General features: G+C 44.4%; 2 protein-coding genes across 2 annotated transcripts in view; one reads left to right on the plus strand and one right to left on the minus strand.

Moving 5' to 3' along the window:
- Positions 1-397: 397 nt before the first annotated feature.
- LOC116358643 (junctional protein associated with coronary artery disease homolog) lies at positions 398-22,300 on the minus strand. Its single transcript, XM_031810725.1, has 3 exons — positions 21,893-22,300; positions 5,303-9,744; positions 398-4,733 (listed from the first exon to the last, which is right to left on the minus strand). The coding sequence occupies exons 1-3, from the start codon at positions 22,282-22,284 to the stop codon at positions 4,726-4,728; spliced, it is 4,842 nt and encodes a 1,613-aa protein (XP_031666585.1). The 5' UTR covers positions 22,285-22,300; the 3' UTR covers positions 398-4,725.
- Positions 22,011-22,642, plus strand: part of LOC109874777 (G protein-activated inward rectifier potassium channel 3) — a 38,966-nt gene continuing 38,334 nt past the window's right edge. The window contains exon 1 of the mRNA XM_031810728.1: positions 22,011-22,429. The gene's annotated coding sequence lies outside the window, so the exon portion shown is untranslated. The remainder of the gene's footprint in view (positions 22,430-22,642) is intronic.

Raw genomic sequence — 22,642 nt, forward strand, 5'->3', positions numbered from 1 at the left:
TCAGTTTAGTGGTGTTTCCTCCAACACATTGGTGCAGCGTCGTCCGGGTTAGGGGAAGGCTCATCGCGCTCTAGCGACTCCTTGTGGCGGGCTGGGCGCCTTCAGGCTGACTTCGGTCGTCAGTTTAGTGGTGTTTCCTCCAACACATTGGTGCAGCGTCGTCCGGGTTAGGGGAAGGCTCATCGCGCTCTAGCGACTCCTTGTGGCGGGCTGGGCGCCTTCAGGCTGACTTCGGTCGTCAGTTTAGTGGTGTTTCCTCCAACACATTGGTGCAGCTGGCTTCCGGGTTAAGACGGTGGGTGTTAAGAAGCGCGGCTTGGTGGGTCATGTTTCAGAAGACGCATGACTCGACCTTCGCCTCTCCCTAGCCCGTTGGGGAGTTGCAGCAATGAGACAAGATCGTAATCACGAAATTCGGGAGAAAAAGGGGGGTGGGGGGTAAAAACAACATTTTCGATTATTTTATTTTTTAAATCCCACGATGCACACCAATGATGTCGTTAGAAACACTTACGTATCTTCCTCTATCTTTTTTCTACAACACATTGAAACGCAACATATTAACATATGTTGATGTTGGGGTGGTGCTGGAGATGAATATGAAGTTGAACATTTTTTTTAATTTCCTTTTAGGACAGAGGACTTCACTACAGGTAAGTCAAGCAAAAGTCTTAAAAATTGTACTAAGTTCAGACGAAATGCGGGCGTCAACAACTGTTGGTAATCTATCCACCTGGTTGCTCTTTATGGGATATTAATCAGTGATATTGATCAATGGACTCAATTGATCAATAAACTTCTGAATCAATGACTATAGTTATATTATATATAGTTGTTGTTTCGAATGGGAGTTTGTGTATTTTTGGAAGTCTGTGTATTTTTGGAGTAGCAGCACTGTTCTCCTGATTGATTGAAAGACCCACAGTGAAGAAAGTTAAGTGCAGTCACTATGTACGTATGCAGTCAACATTGCTACCTTTCAGGCTTAAGAAATGGCAGAACAATAAGTTGTTTGTGAAACTTACAATTATGAAACAGTGTGCAATTAGTAATTATTTGGCCTTAATTATAATGTAATGCCCGAAATTGCCTATGGCGGCGTCGTGATAAAAACTTGTTTTTTTAAAATAAATATCAGAAATATTAAGCGAAATTAAGACAAAGTTCTAAGTCAATTAAATGCTACAACCGCAATAATGCTACATGAAAGTGAATGTTATAAAACGATGTGATTATTGAACAGTATGTATTCACCCTTGACAAATAGGAAAACAGCATTAATGTGCACCTTTTACAAGGCATTATACACCCTTCACTAACCATTGTATCATTGACAGCAGTCTAAAACACAAAATTCACTCAATGTAGAAAGAAAGAAATGTTAAGTTGCATGAATAAAATAAATAGTTTTTTTTTATTTCTTAGTTTTTTTTATTTCTAAACATGTTGCTATGAATCAGCGACAAAAACAACAGTACATGATTTGGCTTGGAAGACGATGACAAACATAAGACAAGTCACCAGGGTTGGGGTCAATTCCATTTCAATTCAGTTAATTCCAGAAAATAAATGTAATTATTAACCCCCCCCCCTCCACCCTCCCCCAAAAAACAGAGGCATTGAGAAAAATGTTCATTTGAATTTCAGTTAGCTTCCTGAACTGACTGATTTGAAATGTAATTGACCCCAACACTGCAGGTCACAGCTGACCCTAAACATAAGAACACAGCTGAGATGGATCGATGGATCATCAGTAAGAACGTCCAGCATCAAATGTTCAACTGTTTTTCAGACAGCGTGTGAAAATGCACTAGAAATGGGAACTCATGGCACAATCAGAATTTCCCATTTAGTCAAGACTCACAAAGAAGATAAACCCTCATCTTGTCACTGAACAGAATGACCGTTTGATCAAGGCACACTGCACATAGCTTTGCTTGTAAGGTCAATCCTTCTTTATGTCAATCTTTTTTCTTTTTTTTGAAGCGCTAGAAAATTATATACTCTCATTATGATACTGTACAGACAATATAGTACTGTACAGACATGATACTGTACAGACAATATACTACTGTACAAACAATATACTACTGTACAGACAATATGGTACTGTACAGACAATATGGTACTGTATAAACAATATGGTACTGTACAGACAATATGGTACTGTATAAACAATATGGTACTGTATAAACAATATGGTACTGTACAGACAATATGGTACTGTATAAACAATATGGTACTGTACAGACAATATGGTACTGTACAAACAATATGGTACTGTACAGACAATATGGTACTGTATAAACAATATGGTACTGTATAAACAATATGGTACTGTACAGACAATATGGTACTGTATAAACAATATGGTACTGTACAGACAATATGGTACTGTACAGACAATATGGTACTGTATAAACAATATGGTACTGTACAGACAATATGGTACTGTATAAACAATATGGTACTGTATAAACAATATGGTACTGTATAAACAATATGATACTGTATAAACAACATGGTACTGTACAGACAATATGGTACTGTACAGACAATATGATACTGTATAAACAATATGGTACTGTATAAACAATATGGTACTGTATAAACAATATGGTACTGTACAGACAATATGGTACTGTACAGACAATATGGTACTGTACAGACAATATGGTACTTTCAACTTGTGATCAAAGTGTGGAGAAATCAAATAGAATGGTTAAATACAAAATCTCTTAAAATATTTAAAATATACTTTATTTTGTACATTATGCAAACTGATTAACAATTCAATGATAACAAAAAATGTATATTTAGTGAAATGTAGTCACTTAACACGATACACATGTATGGCCACTAATATTTTCTATGAAATAAGCACCCGCCCACCAGCATACCCTGATACATCTCCATTTAGCTACAGGATGATTCAAACGATGACTCGTTAAAATGTTACGTCCCAAATGGCACCCAATTCCCTATTTAGTGCACTACTTTTAACCAGTGCCCATGGGGCTCTGGTCTAATGTAGTGCACTATATAGGGAATAGGGTGCCATTATGGACTTGGTAATAATTAGATTCCTGACAATGGTTCCCAGCTCCACTGACTATGCAACTAAGCTGTTTGTACGACAATATTGCTCTTATCTTTTTACTATGTCCATATAATTATTGTTTACAACTCAAAACTAGCACACTCCATACCATTATTGCTTCCTGAAATTACCTGGGAAATAGAGCTAATATACTACCCAGATAGATCTTTTTAAAACATTGATTTCACTGCCCAGTGGTCTTGTAACCTGATCCAGTTGATTAATGAAATGCACATCTGTATACAGAAGGCAACGCCCGGTCCCAGATCTGTTTGTGCTCTTTGTCAATTCCATTGCACATTGTCAAGCCAATGAGTGACAAGGAGTTGGCATGACAGCACAAACAGACTGTCACCTAGGTGACCCCCACCCCCCATAACGTAGAACCAATGCCTCACAAAATATATTTCACTGATTTATCATTTCTCCATGTCAGGGTTTGGGTCAATTCAAATTGAAGTCACTCAATTCAGGAAGTGAACATTCATAAATGGAAAAACGTGTTTTAATAAATAGCTTCTCGTTTTAAATTTTTTGAGAAATCATTGAAAATTGTTTACTTTCTGAAACGACTGACTTGAATTTGAATTGACCCTAACCCTGACATCTGGTAGGAATAGAGTCACTCTTCATTGAAGAGCTCTATGGATTATGATTACAGTATACGGGAAAGCGATGAGACAGACAGGCCACAATGTAACAAAATAATAATAGACTGATTTGATTGGTTGATTCGTTGATTGATTGACGGATTGATCGATCGATTCATCTGAAAATTAAAACAGTTCTCGAGCCAAAGACATTAATGTCCAATATAATACATTTCTCACTTCTCTCTGTCCATAACAATCAAATGTAAATATTTTGGTGTAATCGACTCTTATGACTCCTATGTCTACTTGGTTGTGTAAAACGTGTTTACATTCATATCTAAACAGCTCGCCCATAAACAAACAGAATCACACAGCGTGTGAACGATGAGTCAGCTAACTGTATTCACTATGGACATTTTTTTTAGGTTGTTATACGCATGACAGAATTGCATAATGTCTGCCAATGAAAAGCATCTAGGAGAGTAGAATAATAAAGTCAATGAAAAGCATCTAGGAGAGTAGAATAAGCCAATAAAAAGCATCTAGGAGAGTAGAATAAGCCAATAAAAAGCATCGGGAGGCTAGAATAAGAAAGGATAAAGAACAAGCTGCTACAATAACACTAGAAATGAGTCCCAAAATGGCACCCTGAACCCTATGCAGTGCACTACCTTTGACCAGGGCCCAGTAGTGCACTATATAGAGAGTAGGGTACCATTTTGGACCCCTCCTAGGATGGGTTGGAGGGAGATAAAGGGGAGATGGGGGGGGGGGGGGGATAGATGGAAGCTGCCCCTAGGTAGGGGGACACCTCCCTTTTGGCAGTGGAACACTCTTTAGCACTCAACGACGCCGAGGGTGAGGGTGTACACAATGCTGTTGTCGGAGAAGAAGGCCGTTTCTGTGTTTGGGATGAGATGAAGGCATTCTAATGGGCTGCCAGGTCACAGTGTTGGAGGGAGCTAAACCTCAGATGGAGAAAGATGACGGGCGTCTCAGTCTCTCTCCACTTTAATCCACTGGGCTTGGGTCTCAGGCCTCTGGTAGAATACACAGAAAGAAGGGATACACTAGATCATTTAGAGTGAATATATATGTGTCCCAAATGGCACCCTATTCCCTATCAAGTGCACTAAATTTGAGTTTCCCTTTAAAATTAGTACACAAAATAAGTAATAGGGTTCCATTTTGGACGTAGACTATATCATGTGACAGTCCTCATAACATGTCCAAAATGTATTTCACACACATAAAAAATTTCTTCAAAATGAATGAAAATAATGTAATATCAGTCGTGTGTGGTGGTAGATTTGAATTGTAGGTCAAATAGCCCCCTCTTGTGGGAAGAGTCCATAATAACAGCCACAATTCACTGCTTGAAATACATGCACCGTAAATTATAACTCATTATAGTCACAACCAACAATATTTGTGTAGTCACAGTTGGCAGTGAAAAAAGTATCACAAATGTGTAACAAACAAAACATGAAACTATTCATTCCTGGTGAAACACTCATATTCAGAATAAACATGTAACACAGCTCGACAGAAAGGATAATAAAAAAACTGGAATAAAATGAACAAAAAAACAAATGTATCAAGTAGCTACCCGAGACAGATGACACCTCCTCATCTTGCAACACTGTATCTTCAGAGGCCTCTCGATCGTCCTCTAGGTTGACTTCTCTATCGTCCACTGTGTCACTCTGGGAGGGAGCAGGGAGGACAGCGTTCTCTTCCACTTGTTCAACGCCACGGCTGGCCTCCCGCTCCGTCTCCCCGTCCACCTCCCCAGAGTCTGTGCTCCTGATGCTGAGTCTCATGCGGGACACCGAGTCCACCACCTTCATCCGAGCCAGGCGCTCTATCGCCACCTGGTGGCTGGGCGAGGCAGCTAGCTTGTCCTGCAGGGCCTCTATGTGCTGTGAGGCACCTCTGCCCCTCCTCTCTCCCTCCAGACTGTGAGACAGCTTCTGGTCGGGGTTCATGGGGACCGAAAGTGGTAGTCTGTCTGGCGGAAACTCCAGCATACCTGGAGTTTCTCGACCCAGTTGGGTCCATTTGGCACTCCTGATGCGCTCTGGCGTATCCTGTGGCGGCTCATTTTCTTGAAACTCCTGCCCACTGTTAGGCACCATAGACGCTGTAGACCGCAGTTCCCCAGACTCTGTATCTCTCACATGTGTTTGTAATGTCTGTTCGTTTGCATTGCTTCTTTCTGGATCTTCTCCAGCAGTGGGTTCACTCTCTCTTAATTCAATCTCATCTGTTGCTGGCTCTCTAGCCCTCCGCTCCCCTGTAACTAGGGACTCTGCAGGCACATCAATCCCTAATATCCTGGCTGCCCTCTCCTCTATGGATTCGTTCTCTGGGATTCCCTCGGCACATTTCACTTCGTATAGAATGTTGAGATCCTTGGTTGCTTGGTTTTGATTGGTCTTCTCAGCAGCAGCGCACCCACCCACATTCTTATCATCTGTGAGTGACAGCTGCTCCCTCCAATCTTGACACAGAGTCTGAGCCTCTGAACGATTCGAGCAAGAGACGGAGGATAGCTTTGTGTCTACTTCGTCCTCAGCTGGTTCTACATATGTTTCAGCTCCTTGTGGACTACCACTGTCACCGACGATCGTGGCGCTACTTTGATCAGACAAGTCTGGGCTTGACTCCTCATGGAGCGGAGACATTGGGCTTGGTCTGGACATCTGGCTCTCGCTCTCTTTTTTACAAATGGGGCATTCCTCTTCAGAGTCTAGACTGGCGCCCCCTGGAGGCACTGCATTGCCTCTACCACCACCAAGTTTAGATTTGGCCGTCAAAGTTTTGTTAACTTCTGTTGAGTCTCGGGTCTTTTGTAAAGACTGACATATGTCCTCATAGTCAGGGGGACTCGTAAGTGTGGAGGCGTCCTGCATCGGCTGCCTATCTGCCCAGGGGACTTCTGCTGCCGTGTGCGTTGTTGGCGTCGTTGGGCTTAAGTCTCTGATCTCGCTGGGATCACTAGGAGAGTCAATAAAGTCACTAGGGCCGGTAAAGTCACAAGGCGGTGGTGTCTCCGAAGGGGAAGAGAGGTCTAGCTTCACTGACCTGCCACTGCAGCTACTTCTCCTCTGTGACAAATTCGAAACAACCCTGTATTCTCTGAATCCTGTAGGATCGCGTGGCGGGACAGGGAGCTCCTCTCTTAGCTGCTTGCTGAATGTCACTGACTTTCTTTCAGCGGGTCTTGAGAAGGCGCTCTTGACCTCCCTGTACTCTGGGTCGACGGACACAGTCCAGCTCTCGATACTGCGCCTAAGGCTGCTGGGTTTGCTGAGCCCCGCCTCCCCCGCTAGCCTTATCTTGATCCGCTCAGGGATCTGCACAGCGCCGCCATTGTTGGGAACGTTATTGCTGGCAGTGCCTAGCTCTAAGATGTCTTTGTATGCCTCGTTGAGGTCCTCGATGCACTGGTCAACACTGGGCCTCTTGCTGCTCTGCTGCTGTGGTTGTTGCTGTTGATCCTGGAGCTCTTTGTTGATAGTCTCTAGCTCCTCAATGGCGTCCCATGGCCGTCTGCTAACGGGCTTCAGCAGGAACTGACCGAAGCCCTCCTGCCCACTGCAGGTCGCTGCTGGTTTGACCTCCATCGTGTTTCCTGAGGGTGGTGGTGGTGGCGCTGCTGCTGGCGGCTGAGCTGTGCTCTTGTTCAGCTGGCTGGAGATTGAGAAAGTGGCCGTCCTGGAAAAGGCGCTGTTGCTGGATGGTTTCAGGCTCTTCACCCCTTTTATGGGATAGCTGAATGCAGTGCTGCCCACACTGCTGGGGTCTGGGGTGACGCCTGGGTCGGGGGAACCTGGGGCAGGGACTTGAGGGTCTTGTGCTTCCTTATTTTCAGGACCTGGAGGAGGAGGAGGGGGAGGCTGACGCTTTCTGGCCTCTGGGCTAGTTTGAGTCTCCTGGTCACGGTACTGGTTCCCAGGCCAGGATCCCGAGAGTTTCAGCTCCTTGTGATGGTTTATTTTGGGGGGTTTAATGGGGAGTTTTCTCACTATTTTGCTGCTTGATCTGCTGCTTGCTATGCTACCGGTTAGTGCTTGCAGCTCAGCCTCTGCTGAAGATGTGCTTTGGAGACTTTGGTTTGTTAAGTGGCCAGTTTTGTTCTCGCTCGGACTGTCCACTGGGCTTGGTGGCCGGACTGGGCTTGGCGGCTTCTCATCATTGTTGTTTTGATCATGGGACGTACTGCCCGGCGTTGGGGGGATGGGAACAGACACCAAACAGAATATTGTTTCGCTAAGTTTCTTTTTTGAGGAGTCAGGCTTTCTTGGTTTCTCTTTCTCTGAGGAGTCAGGCTTTCTTGGTTTCTCTTTCTCTGAGGAGTCAGGCTTTCTTGGTTTCTCTTTCTCTGAGGAGTCAGGCTTTCTTGGTTTCTCTTTCTCTGAGGAGTCAGGCTTTCTTGGTTTCTCTTTCTCTGAGGAGTCAGGCTCTTTCTTTTTCACTTGAGTCACAGTTTCTGACACACCTTGGTCCACAAGCCTGATCTGCTGAGGGGGCGGTCTAACCTGAAAAGCAGTTGGATAGTTACCACAGCTCTGGTCAGGAGCTACACTGTCTACACTTCCTTTGTTTATTAAACCCCTGTGGCACCATCTAGTACTACTACCGTCGTTGTCATTGACAGATGTCTTGCGGCTGTCGGTATTGAGAGATAGCCCATGTGGGGGGGAAAAGGCACTATCATGTGTGGATTGTCCTAAAACCTTAGCGCAGGGGATCTCTTTGTTGATGTTTCGGATAAGCTTGTCCGTGTCAGTGAGAGAATTTCCGCCAGGCCCTCCTGAGATGTGTCTCACTCGCGGATCATCAAAGGGTAAATAGTGAACATGCCCCAGATGTTCCTCGGTGTATCCAGGGTTAACCTGTTTCCTGTAGGGTATACCTCGATCCCCATAGTGTTCCAGCCACGACCCTCCTGTCTGTCTGGAAAACCACCTTCCCGTCTCTGAGCTCACAGGCATCTGCATCTGTATCTGCATCTCCCCCCTCCACTTATAGTTCACCACTTCATTGCGGTTGATTGGGCCTCCCCTGATTGGGGGAGGGGCTCTCTTATAAGACGGGGGCGGGATGTAACCGGGGGGCTCCATGCCAAAGATTGCGGAGTGTTGTGCGAAATAGTCTTGTCTCTGCAGTTCTCCACCCCTTGGGTGATAGACAGGCCTGTTGTCCTTCTGTTGTTTGGACGCACTCTGCTCATCTACTACAGCTACAGAAAGCATCTCCTGGCTACCCCTAGTCTGCTGGTGTATCTCGTACGACGGAGGCTTGACAGGCCTGCTGAACCTGGGCTTTGGTAAAAGTGCAACATGACCGCCACTTTGCCAACTGTTTCTGGCCCACCGGTCCCGGCCAACTGCGGCGCTGTGGTAATACCTACTATAAGGCCCGGAAAAGACGGTGCTGTTCACTCTCTGTCTATCAACCTGGCCCGGTCGAAGCTGGACACTGACCAAGCTGGACTGTGTGTCTGTGTGTTCAGTAGTTCCATCAGGCGACAGCACTCTGGGGAGGGACTGGGACTTCCCTCTGGTTCTGGGAAGGATAAAACCAGCGCTCTCTGGAGTCCTCAGGCGGTGCTGCTGGTCCTGAGCCCACCTCTCGCCCTCCCCATCCGACAGCTGCCTCCCCAGCCCCACCGCAGGCTTCCACTCCTCTGTGCCCAGGCTCTGGCACTTCCGCTCCCCAGTCACCCCAGTCAATACCCTCAGCTGTCCAGGAGCCGCGTCAGCTTCCCTCAGCCAGGAGATGGGGGTGTCATCCCATAGCTGCTTCTGCTGCTGCTTCTCCCTCTCCCCCCTGTGGTCCTCTGCTATCAGGGCCTGTGGCCTCCATGCCACCTCAGAGGCCTTCAGAAAGCTAGCGGACGCTCTCAGCTCCCGGCCATCGGCGTAATCCAGGAGGACACTGAAATCCTGGCCTCTCCTCCTCCAGTAGGAGACATCCCTCTCATCCAACTGCTCTCTTCTCTCGATCTGCTCAGAATAGGTTAAGCTGGGAGCGTCATAGAACCTGGAAAGACAACAAAGCACAATTGGTTGGTGATCATCATATAATGAAAATAGAAAAGAAAAAGAAGGGAAAGAAAGAACCATGAAGTGTTAAGGTACTGCAGTTATAATACTGTACCTACATTAATATGAAAAATGTTATATTTGAACCCATGTCTTACATAGGAAAATCTACAAATATTATAAACAGTGAACATGTTGGTTGTAATGCAAACAACCTGGATATAGGATAAACTTGGTTTTTGCACATAACACCAACAATAACAAAACTCTTGAAGCATTTCCGTTCATAAATGTATAAGCTTGTAATACCAACATAATTCAGTTAACCTCCCTTATATTTGTAATGATAAAGTCTGCTGACCTTTCCATGACCTGCCAGTCTATAGCTGCATCCCAATTGGCACCCTATAGTTGCATCCCAATTGGCACCCTATAGTTGCATCCCAATTGGTACCATATAGTTGCATCCCAATTGGCACCCTATATTTACATCCCAATTGGTACCCTATAGTTACATCCCAATTGGTACCCTATAGTTGCATCCCAATTGGTACCCTATAGTTGCATCCCAATTGGTACCCTATAGTTGCATCCTAATTGGTACCCTATAGTTGCATCCCAATTGGTACCCTATAGTTGCATCCCAATTGGTACCCTATAGTTTCATCCCAATTGGTACCCTATAGTTGCATCCCAATTGGTACCCTATAGTTGCATCCCAATTGGTACCCTATAGTTGCATCCCAATTGGCACCCTATAGTTGCATCCCAATTGGCACCTTACTCCCTCTGTAGTGCAGTAGGCCCTGGTCAAAGGTAGTGCACTATATAGGTAGTATGGAGACAAAAGAAGACATTCTAAAACGGAGTCTCAGATGCAACATCTGACGCCCACAAAACAAGATCAAACAACAACAAAAAATCATGAATGAGCTTTATCTGGAACGCTCTCTTATGGAACCATACCTGCGTTCCATACTCTGTTTACCTGTGATGACACAATGCTGACCAGCCTGCCATGCTTTTATACGATCTGAGAGATATTGATAACTGTGACATTTTAAATGCTGGTATGTCTGGCTAGCCTCCAAGCTGATGTTTTGGCTTTGGGAGTGAAGAAGAGGGTTAGATCCCAAATGGCATCCTGTTCCTTATATAGTGCACTACATAGGGAATAAGGTGTGATTTGGGACGTAGCCTAGGAATCAATATCTCCATCTCCAATCCAAGAGGGCGGAGTCAGGCAACACACATATATCTGACGGAAGTGCTTGAGTCAGCGGCTCCCAACTCCCTTGAAGATGCCGTGAAATTGTGCGGCTGCTGCAATATGATCTGCATATTAGAACACACGCTGACCTTAATTCAGAAAGCTGGGCGTTCGTTCCCTATATAGTGCCCTACTTTTCACCGGGGTCCATAGGGCTCTCTGGTCAAAAGTAGTGCACTATGCAGGGAATAGGGTGCCATTTGAAGTGCTTTGAAAGGCTGTTCATGACACACATCAACACCATCATCCCAGACACCCTGGACCCACACTCAATTTCCATACCGCCCCAACAGATCCACAGATGACGCAATCTCAATTGCACTTCACACTGCCCTCTTCCACATGGACAAGAGGAACACCTATGTGAGAAAGCTGTTCATTGACTAAAGCTCAGCGTTCAACACCATAGCCCCCTCCAAGCTCACCACTAAGTTTGGGAAACCTGGGACTGAACACTTCCCTCTGCAACTGGATCCTGGACTTCCTGACGGGCCGGCCCCAGGTGATGAGGGTAGGCAACACCACCTCCGCCACGCTGACCCTCAACACGGGGGCCCCTCAGGGATGTGTGCTTAGTCCCCTTCTGTGCTCCCTGTTCACCCCCGACTGATGATCGAAGACTATAGGAGAAAGGTCGGAGAACACACCCCCACACCACCCCCACACCTCCACATCGACAGGGCTGTTGTGGAGCGGGTCGAGAGCTTCAAGTTCTTTGGCGTCCACATCGCTAAGGACTTAACCTGGTCCACATACACCCACAAAGTCGTGACGAGGGTACGGCAGTGCCTCTTACCCTCAAGAGGCTGAAAAGATTTTGCATGAGCCCTCAGATCCTCAAAAAGTTTTACAGCTGCACCATCGAGAGCATCTTGACTGGCTGCATCACCGCTTTGTATGGCAATTGCATTGTCCTTGACCGCAAAGCTCTACAGAGGGTGGTGCGGACTGCCCAATACATCACTGGGGCCGAACTCCCTGCCATCCAAGACCTCTATACCGGCGGTGTCAGAGGAAGGCCCAAAAATTCCCAAAGACTCTAACCACCCAAGCTATAGACTGCTCACTCTGTTATCATCCAGCAAACGGTACCGGAGTATCACTCTCAGACCAACAGGCTCCTTCTACCCCCAGGCCATAAGCCATAGCCAGACTGCTAAATAGCCAGACTGCTAAATAGTAAATTAATGGGACCCAAACTATCTGCACTAACCCTACGCACACTCACTATACATACATATCATATACACACTCACTAGACTATATATACACACTATATACAGTGGGGCAAAAAAGTATTTAGTCAGCCACCAATTGTGCAAGTTCTCCCACTTAAAAAGATGAGAGAGGCCTGTAATTGTCATCATAGGTAAACTTCAACTATGACAGACAGAATTAGGAAGAAAAATCCAGAAAATCACATTGTAGGATTTTTTAATGAATTTATTTGCAAATTATGGTGGAAAATAAGTATTTGGTCACCTACAAACAAGCAAGATTTCTGGCTCTCACAGACCTGTAACCTCTTCTTTAAGAGGCTCCTCTGTTCTCCACTCGTTACCTGTATCAATGGCACCTGTTTGAACTTGTTATCAGTACAAAAGACACCTGTCCACAACCTCAAACAGTCACACTCCAAACTTCACTATGGCCAAGACCAAAGAGCTGTCAAAGGACACCAGAAACAAAATTGTAGACCTGCACCAGGCTGGGAAGACTGAATCTGCAATAGGTAAGCAGCTTGGTTTGAAGAAATCAACTGTGGGAGCAATTATTAGGAAATGGAAGACATACAAGACCACTGATAATCTCCCTCGATCTGGGGCTCCACGCAAGATCTCACCCCGTGGGGTCAAAATGATCACAAGAACGGTGAGCAAAAATCCCAGAACCACACGGGGGGACCTAGTGAATGACCTGCAGAGAGCTGGGACCAAAATAACAAAGCTTACCATCAGTTACACACTACGCCGCCAGGGACTCAAATTCTGCAGTTTCAGACGTGTCCCCCTGCTTAAGCCAGTACATGTCCAGGTCCGTCTGAAGTTTGCTAGAGAGCATTTGGATGATACAGAAGAAGATTGGGAGAATGTCATATGGTCAGATGAAACCAAAATATAACTTTTTGGTAAAAACTCAACTCGTCGTGTTTGGAGGACAAAGAATGCTGAGTTGCATCCAAAGAACACCATACCTACTGTGAAGCATGGGGGTGGAAACATCATGCTTTGGGGCTGTTTTTCTGCAAAGGGACCAGGACGACTGATCCGTGTAAAGGAAAGAATGAATGGGGCCATATATCGTGAGATTTTGAGTGAAAACCTCCTTCCATCAGCAAGGGCATTGAAGATGAAACGTGGCTGGGTCTTTCAGCATGACAATGATCCCAAACACACCGCCCGGGCAACGAAGGAGTGGCTTCGTAAGACGCATTTCAAGGTCCTGGAGTGGCCTAGCCAGTCTCCAGATCTCAACCCCATAGAAAATCTTTGGAGGGAGTTGAAAGTCCGTGTTGCCCAGCAACAGCCCCAAAACATCACTGCTCTAGAGGAGATCTGCATGGAGGAATGGGCCAAAATACCAGCAACAGTGTGTGAAAACCTTGTGAAGACTTACAGAAAACATTTGACCTCTGTCATTGCCAACAAAGGGTATATAACAAAGTATTGAGAAAAACTTTTGTTATTGGCCAAATACTTATTTTCCACCATAATTTGCAAATAAATTCATTACAAAATCCTACAATGTGATTTTCGGGATTTTTTTCTTCTCATTTTGTCTGTCATAGTTGAAGTGTATGATGAAAATTACAGGCCTCTCTCATCTTTTTAAGTGGGAGAACTTGCACAATTGGTGGCTGACTAAATACTTTTTTGCCCCACTGTAGCTCCACAGTGATCTGGTACTGGTACTTCCTGTATATAGCTCCACATTGATCTGGTACTGGTACTTCCTGTATATAGCTCCATTCTTGTGTATTGTATTTTATTCCTCTTGGGTTAGTTACTATTTTATTTTTTATTATTAATTTTAAACTTTGCATCGTTGGGAAAGGTTTGTAAGCAAACATTTCCCTGTTAAATCTACACCTGTTGTATTTGGCACATGCGATAAATACAATTGGATTTGATTTGATCCATTTGGAACGCAGCCCTGGTAAGATGCACTGCCTGCCTGCCTGCCTGCCTGCCTGCCTGCCTGCCTGCCTGCCTGCCTGCCTGCCGCTGAGCAGAAAAACTTAACTTTCCTTGTATATAAAGTGCCAGTTACGTGATCACGTGATGTCAACACAAACAAGGTACCGCTGGCCCGAGACATCTTCTTCACCAGGAGTTTGGTGTATTGACCTCAGGACAATGTTACCGGGCAGGCACCAGGGCCCAAAATAAATAAAGCCAAACGATCCTTTGTCCCAGCGGCGGTAAGGCTCCTGAATGTTTAAAACCACATGCAGCTGGTGGAGTTGTGTCACACATGCAGCTGGTGGAGTAATGTTACACATGCAGCTGGTGGAGTAATGTTACACATGCAGCTGGTGGAGTTATGTCACACATGCAGCTGGTGGAGTAATGTTACACATGCAGCTGGTGGAGTAATGTTACACATGCAGCTGGTGGAGTTGTGTCACACATGCAGCTGGTGGAGTAATGTCACACATGCAGCTGGTGGAGTAATGTTACACATGCAGCTGGTGGAGTAATGTTACACATGCAGCTGGTGGAGTAATGTCACACATGCAGCTGGTGGAGTAATGTTACACATGCAGCTGGTGGAGTTATGTCACACATGCAGCTGGTGGAGTAATGTTACACATGCAGCTGGTGGAGTAATGTTACACATGCAGCTGGTGGAGTTGTGTCACACATGCAGCTGGTGGAGTAATGTCACACATGCAGCTGGTGGAGTAATGTTACACATGCAGCTGGTGGAGTAATGTTACACATGCAGCTGGTGGAGTAATGTCACACATGCAGCTGGTGGAGTAATGTTACACATGCAGCTGGTGGAGTAATGTTACACATGCAGCTAACACAGACATATGGAAATGTCTGCTCTACCCAAAATTACAACCAATTAATTGCAGCATTACCACATAAATGGAAGAGGCAAGTAGAAGGGGAAAAAAGTAAGGAACTTGTATGTCAGCCCTGTATTAAAGAACATAAATGGTTAAAGAAAAGTGTGATAAATAAAAACATATACCAATTTCATTTAAGGACCGAAAAACTGACAGCTGTGCCATATAAATTGCAAAATAGTTGGGAAGAGATTTTCGATGTACCCATTCCATGGCACGTGGTTTATAAATTGATACAAAACAACGCCGGATGCAAAACTTCACATTTTTCAATGTAAATTACTATACAACATTCTTGCAACAAATAAAATGTTATATATATGGGGGATACAATCTTCCCAGCTCTGCAGATTCTGCTGTGAAGAGGCAGAGTCATTAGATCATTTATTTTGCTATTGTCCATATGTAGGTGGTTTTTGGTCACAGGTCCAGGAATGGCTGAAGAATTGCAACATTTGCCTAGAACTAACGCTGCAGACAGCAATACTGGGTGATTTGAAAAGCCATAGTCAATCAATCAATAATATAATTATTATTTTAGCAAAAATGTTTATTTTTAATTTACAATCTGTAGAAGCTATGAGAATAGAAAGGTTCAATTATTTTGTGAAGCATCATAGCACAGTTGAACAATATATGGCAAATAGAAATCCAAAATGGATGATGTTGAGAGATAAATGGGAGGGGTTGAATGGAGCTGAAGGGTGGGACTAATAACAAGATAAACAATGTAAAACATACGGGATCTGTAGAATGTATATAGGTTCAGAACTGTTGTGAAATAACACAGTTACCAATAGAAATCAAACTGGATGGACATCAGAAATAGAGCAAGGACTAAGAACAAACAAGAGACAACTATTGTAAAGTAGACTGTGTCTGTAAGATGTGTATAAGATGTATAAATTGAAGGTAAAAGCCAAAGTGTTTATTAGTTTACTCCATTTGGGGGATCGGTGGAAGGGTTTGTGGGGAATAATAATAAAGGGATATTCTTTAAAACAGTAAAGAAAGTATGTCTATTTCTGTGTATGTGTATGTATATATGTGTATATGTATGCATGCGTGTATGGATATATATATTTACCAAAAAAGATATATGGGGGATTGGAAATGATGCAGACAATTACATTGATGGAACCAATATTCTTTCCGCAATATTAAGCTGATCCACCCCTATAAAAAATGGATTAATTTAATTTTAAAGATGTTTTAAAAAACACAAGCAGCACCAGTGGGCTGGCCTACAGTTGACATAGTAGATGACAGATTGTACTGATGTGTATAGTGTATATAGTGTACAGTTGACATAGTAGATGACAGATTGTGCTGATGTGTATAGTGTATAGATGACATAGTAGATGACAGATTGTGCTGATGTGTATAGTGTATATAGTGTACAGATGACATAGTAGATGACAGATTGTGCTGATGTGTATAGTGTATATAGTGTACAGATGACATAGTAGATGACAGATTGTGCTGATGTGTATAGTGTATAGATGACATAGTAGATGACAGATTGTGCTGATGTGTATAGTGTATATAGTGTACAGATGACATAGTAGATGACAGATTGTGCTGATGTGTATAGTGTATATAGTGTACAGATGACATAGTAGATGACAGATTGTGCTGATGTGTATATAGTGTACAGATGACGTAGTAGATGACAGATTGTGCTGATGTGTATAGTGTATATAGTGTACAGTTGACATAGTAGATGACAGATTGTGCTGATGTGTATAGTGTATATAGTGTACAGATGGACATAGTAGATGACAGATTGTGCTGATGTGTATAGTGTATATATTGTACAGATGACATAGTAGATGACAGATTGTGCTGATGTGTATAGTGTATAGATGACATAGTAGATGACAGATTGTGCTGATGTGTATAGTGTATATAGTGTACAGATGACATAGTAGATGACAGATTGTGCTGATTTGTATAGTGTATATAGTGTACAGTTGACATAGTAGATGACAGATTGTGCTGATGTGTATAGTGTATATAGTGTACAGATGACATTGTAGATGACAGATTGTGCTGATGTGTATAGTGTATATAGTGTACAGATTACAGATGGACATTGTAGATGACAAATCGGAGGGCATGCTGTCTGGTCCTCTGGCAGTCTCTATGGGGGTGCCACAGGGTTCAATTCTCGGGCCGACTCTTTTCTCTGTGTATATCAATGATGTTGCTCTTGCTGCGGGCGATTCCCTGATCCACCTCTACGCAGACGACACCATTCTATATACCTTCGGCCCGTCTTTGGACACTGTGCTATCTAACCTCCAAACAAGCTTTAATGCGATACAACACTCCTTCCGTGGCCTCCAACTGCTCTTAAACGCTAGTAAAACCAAATGCATGCTTTTCAACCGGTCGCTGCCTGCACCCGCATGCCCGACTAGCATCACCACCCTGGATGGTTCCGACCTAGAATATGTGGACGTCTATAAGTACCTAGGTGTCTGGCTAGACTGCAAACTCTCCTTCCAGACTCATATCAAACATCTCCAATCGAAAATCAAATCAAGAGTCGGCTTTCTATTCCGCAACAAAGCCTCCTTCACTCACGCCGCCAAGCTTACCCTAGTAAAACTGACTATCCTACCGATCCTCGACTTCGGCGATGTCATCTACAAAATGGCTTCCAACACTCTACTCAGCAAACTGGATGCAGTCTATCACAGTGCCATCCGTTTCGTCACTAAAGCACCTTATACCACCCACCACTGCGACTTGTATGCTCTAGTCGGCTGGCCCTCGCTACATATTCGTCGCCAGACCCACTGGCTCCAGGTCATCTACAAGTCCATGCTAGGTAAAGCTCCGCCTTATCTCAGCACACTGGTCACGATGGCAACACCCATCCGTAGCACGCGCTCCAGCAGGTGTATCTCACTGATCATCCCTAAAGCCAACACCTCATTTGGCCGCCTTTCGTTCCAGTACTCTGCTGCCTGTGACTGGAACGAATTGCAAAAATCGCTGAAGTTGGAGACTTTTATCTCCCTCACCAACTTCAAACATCAGCTATCTGAGCGGCTAACCGATCGCTGCAGCTGTACATAGTCTATTGGTAAATTGCCCACCCTTTCTCACCTACCTCATCCCCATACTGTTTTTATTTATTTACTTTTCTGCTCTTTTGCACACCAATATCTCTACCTGTACATGACCATCTGATCATTCATCACTCCAGTGTTAATCTGCAAAATTGTAATTATTTGCCTACCTCCTCATGCCTTTCGCACACATTGTATATAGACTCCCCCTTTGGTTTCTACTGTGTTATTGACTTGTTAATTGTTTACTCCATGTGTAACTCTTTGTTGTCTGCTCACACTGCTATGCTTTATCTTGGCCAGGTCGCAGTTGCAAATGAGAACTTGTTCTCAACTAGCCTACCTGGTTAAATAAAGGTGTTCTCAACTAGCCTACCTGGTTAAATAAAGGTGTTCTCAACTAGCCTACCTGGTTAAATAAAGGTGTTCTCAACTAGCCTACCTGGTTAAATAAAGGTGTTCTCAACTAGCCTACCTGGTTAAATAAAGGTGTTCTCAACTAGCCTACCTGGTTAAATAAAGGTGTTCTCAACTAGCCTACCTGGTTAAATAAAGGTGTTCTCAACTAGCCTACCTGGTTAAATAAAGGTGTTCTCAACTAGTCTACCTGGTTAAATAAAGGTGTTCTCAACTAGCCTACCTGGTTAAATAAAGGTGTTCTCAACTAGCCTACCTGGTTAAATAAAGGTGTTCTCAACTAGCCTACCTGGTTAAATAAAGGTGTTCTCAACTAGCCTACCTGGTTAAATAAAGGTGAAATAAAAAATAAAAAAATAAAACATAGTAGATGACAGATTGTTCTGATGTGTATAGTGTATATAGTGTATAGATGACATAGTAGATGACAGATTGTGCTGATGTGTATAGTGTATATAGTGTATAGATGACATAGTAGATGACAGATTGTGCTGATGTGTATAGTGTATATAGTGTATAGATGACATAGTAGATGACAGATTGTTCTGATGTGTATAGTGTATATAGTGTATAGATGACATAGTAGATGACAGATTGTTCTGATGTGTATAGTGTATATAGTGTATAGATGACATAGTAGATGACAGATTGTGCTGATGTGTATAGTGTATATAGTGTATAGATGACATAGTAGATGACAGATTGTGCTGATGTGTATAGTGTATATAGTGTATAGATGACATAGTAGATGACAGATTGTTCTGATGTGTATAGTGTATATAGTGTATAGATGACATAGTAGATGACAGATTGTGCTGATGTGTATAGTGTATATAGTGTATAGATGACATAGTAGATGACAGATTGTGCTGATGTGTATAGTGTATATAGTGTATAGATGACATAGTAGATGACAGATTGTTCTGATGTGTATAGTGTATATAGTGTATAGATGACATAGTAGATGACAGATTGTGCTGATGTGTATAGTGTATATAGTGTATAGATGACATAGTAGATGACAGATTGTTCTGATGTGTATAGTGTATATAGTGTATAGATGACATAGTAGATGACAGATTGTGCTGATGTGTATAGTGTATATAGTGTACAGTTGACATTGTAGATGACAGATTGTGCTGATGTATATAGTGTATATAGTGTACAGTTGACATTGTAGATGACAGATTGTGCTGATGTATATAGTGTATATAGTGTACAGATGGACATAGTAGATGACAGATTGTTCTGATGTGTATAGTGTATATAGTGTACAGATGGTCATTGATTGCTTATGAACTTTTGTTTCTACCTGTAGTTATTGTCTGTATGTGTCCTTGTCTATGTTTTGGCACAGAATTTACCCCACGAGGATAATAAAGACATGATCTTATTATCTTACAGGGACAGACAACTCCTTAGTCTTATTTCTTAGCCATTTAATCCAATGCTACGAGGATCCCAAAATAGGATTTAATTTAATTGTGTAAAAAAATATAATCAAATCAAAAAAAGAGTGTCCCTTCAGGCTGAGTGATGTACCTGATTATCGTAACATGGTCAGCCACATTCATACATGCTCTCAGTCCCATGGACAGCAGGCAGAGTGGCTGGGCCTGTTGTTATGAAGTAAAGTGTTGCTTCCCAAATTGCACCCTGGCTATTTAGGTTAGACCTCAACAGTAGACAGAGTAGAGGGATACTGTTCACCCACATTCAGTACGGTGATAATAGCAAATTCACTTGTTTCTGGATGTAACTCAGACAATCATGTGTCTATGAAAAAAAATAAAACAAACCCTAAAGTAATGATCACAGTTATCTGGCAATGAGTTATTTCAGTGAATGATCTAAACTGGCAATATACAGTCACATCCTGATCAACGTCACCTCTTTTTGCTTGTCTCCACGCCCCTCCAGGTGTCGCCCATCTTCCCCATTATATCCCCTGTGTATTTATACCTGTGTTCTCTGTTTGTCTGTTGCCAGTTCATCCTGTTTGTCAAGTCAACCAGGGGTTGTGTGTCTCAGCTCCTGCTTTTCCCAGTCTCTCTTTTTCTCCCCCTCCTGGTTTTGACTCTGAGCCCGCCTGCCTGACCACTCTGCCTGACCCTGACTCTGAGCCCGCCTGCCTGACCACTCTGCCTGACCCTGACTCTGAGCCCGCCTGCCTGACCACTCTGCCTGACCCTGACCCTGACCACTCTGCCTGACCCTGACCCTGACTCTGAGCCCGCCTGCCTGACCACTCTGCCTGACCCTGACCCTGACCACTCTGCCTGACCCTGACCCTGAGCCTGCCTGCCTACCGACCTGTACCTTTGCCCCACCTCTGGATTACTGACCTCTGCCTGCCTTGACCCTGACCCTGACCTCTGCCTGCCTTGACCCTGACCCTGACCTCTGCCTGCCTTGACCCTGACCCTGACCTCTGCCTGCCTTGACCTGCCTATTGCCTATTGCCAGACCATGTAAACAGCAGCACAGGACGCTGGGTAGAGAAGCTTACTGTCCGTGATGCCTTGAGAGCGTAACCAACCACCACACTGTAAACAGCTCAGGCGCCCTGTACTGCACACACACCCTGCAGAGTGAGGATTCCTCTGGACAAGTGTATGGGTATGTGCACACTTGTGCAGAGGAATCCTCACTCTGCGGAGTGTGTGTGTGCAGTGCACAGAGCCTGAGCTGTTTACACTGTCTGTGTTGATAATACATATTACACACTGGGTGGTAGTGTATAAACTGAATGCGTCTCAAATGGCATCCTATTCCCTATTTAGTGCACTACTTTTGACCAGGGCCCATAGGGCTTTAGGCTGTGTACCTGTCTGTGTGTTGGTAGAGATGCTTGTGGTGGAGGGGTGGACTGACCCAATGGAAAGACGAGTGCCCTCTTTAAACATGGGTTCACATCGCAATGTAAACAAGCCAACAGTGCAGAATGGCGGCAGCTGTACATTATTCCTCATATCACAGCATAAAGCACCCTATTCCCTATATAGTGCACTACCTTTGACTAAGGACAATAGGGAATGTAGAATAGGGTGCCATTTGGAGCACAGACCTCATATTCGATCATATCACAGTGGTGCAGAAGCCTCAGTGTTCGTTCTTACAGCCCTGGAAGGAAGGAAATGAGGAGACAGAAGAAAACACCCTCCTGCGCAGTGCAGACGGAGTGGCTCGGCTTTACATGCAACGCCGAAGGGCCCGGAGAGGAAGAAAAGGGAGGGAAGGTATGGAGGGGGGGGGGGGGGGGGGCTCAAAAGAGAGAGAGATAAGGGGGGGGGGGACTCACCCGCTATCCGTGGCGAGAGAATCTCCCAGGGGCTGTGCTAGGCTGTCACCTAGGTTACCGCTGCCAGCTTCTTTTCTCCTTTGGTTCCTTTCCCCGCCGCTCTCATTGTCCCCGCTGCCGGGGTAGACCTTCGCCAGTAGTGCCTGCCTGCTGCTGCTCCTGAAGACACAGGCCCCCCTGTCTGCTGCCTGTTCATACCCGTTCAGTGAGCCAACACGACCAGGCCTCTGGTTCTCTGCCGCTGGGATTTCACGGTGGCAGTCGGTCGTGGCGGCGACGTGGTGCTGTTTCTCGCAAGGTGCGGAGGCGGATGAAGTTGAAGAGGGGCAGGGGACGCTTGTCTTGGGCAATTTGTATCCGTGAGAAATGAGGAGGTCGTCCACGCTGTACATGGTGCTGTGTGTCTCGCTGTCTGGCTTGGCAGCAGGAGGGCGAAGGGGTTTCTGCTATTCTTATGCTCAGTGCTGCTGGTGGGAGCTGGAGCAGAGCTGTTCAGTAGAGGCCATCACTATGGGGAGAAGAGAAACGGGGAACAAGGTAACGTTTAGCTTTTAGCATCTCATCTTCAGAAATACAGATACCCAGTGCTTGTACGGGGCACTAATGTAGGTACACTATACTGTAAATAAGGCGAGAACAAACAGGGAGAGTGAAACAGGAAGAAGATCACGTTCTGTCAGCGCTGTCCCAAAAGTGCACTACTATTGACCATCTACAGTATGTCCCAAATGGTATCCTATTCCCTACAGT

The sequence above is a fragment of the Oncorhynchus kisutch genome, linkage group LG30, assembly GCF_002021735.2.
Source record: "Oncorhynchus kisutch isolate 150728-3 linkage group LG30, Okis_V2, whole genome shotgun sequence".
Classification (NCBI taxonomy): Eukaryota; Metazoa; Chordata; class Actinopteri; order Salmoniformes; family Salmonidae; genus Oncorhynchus; species Oncorhynchus kisutch.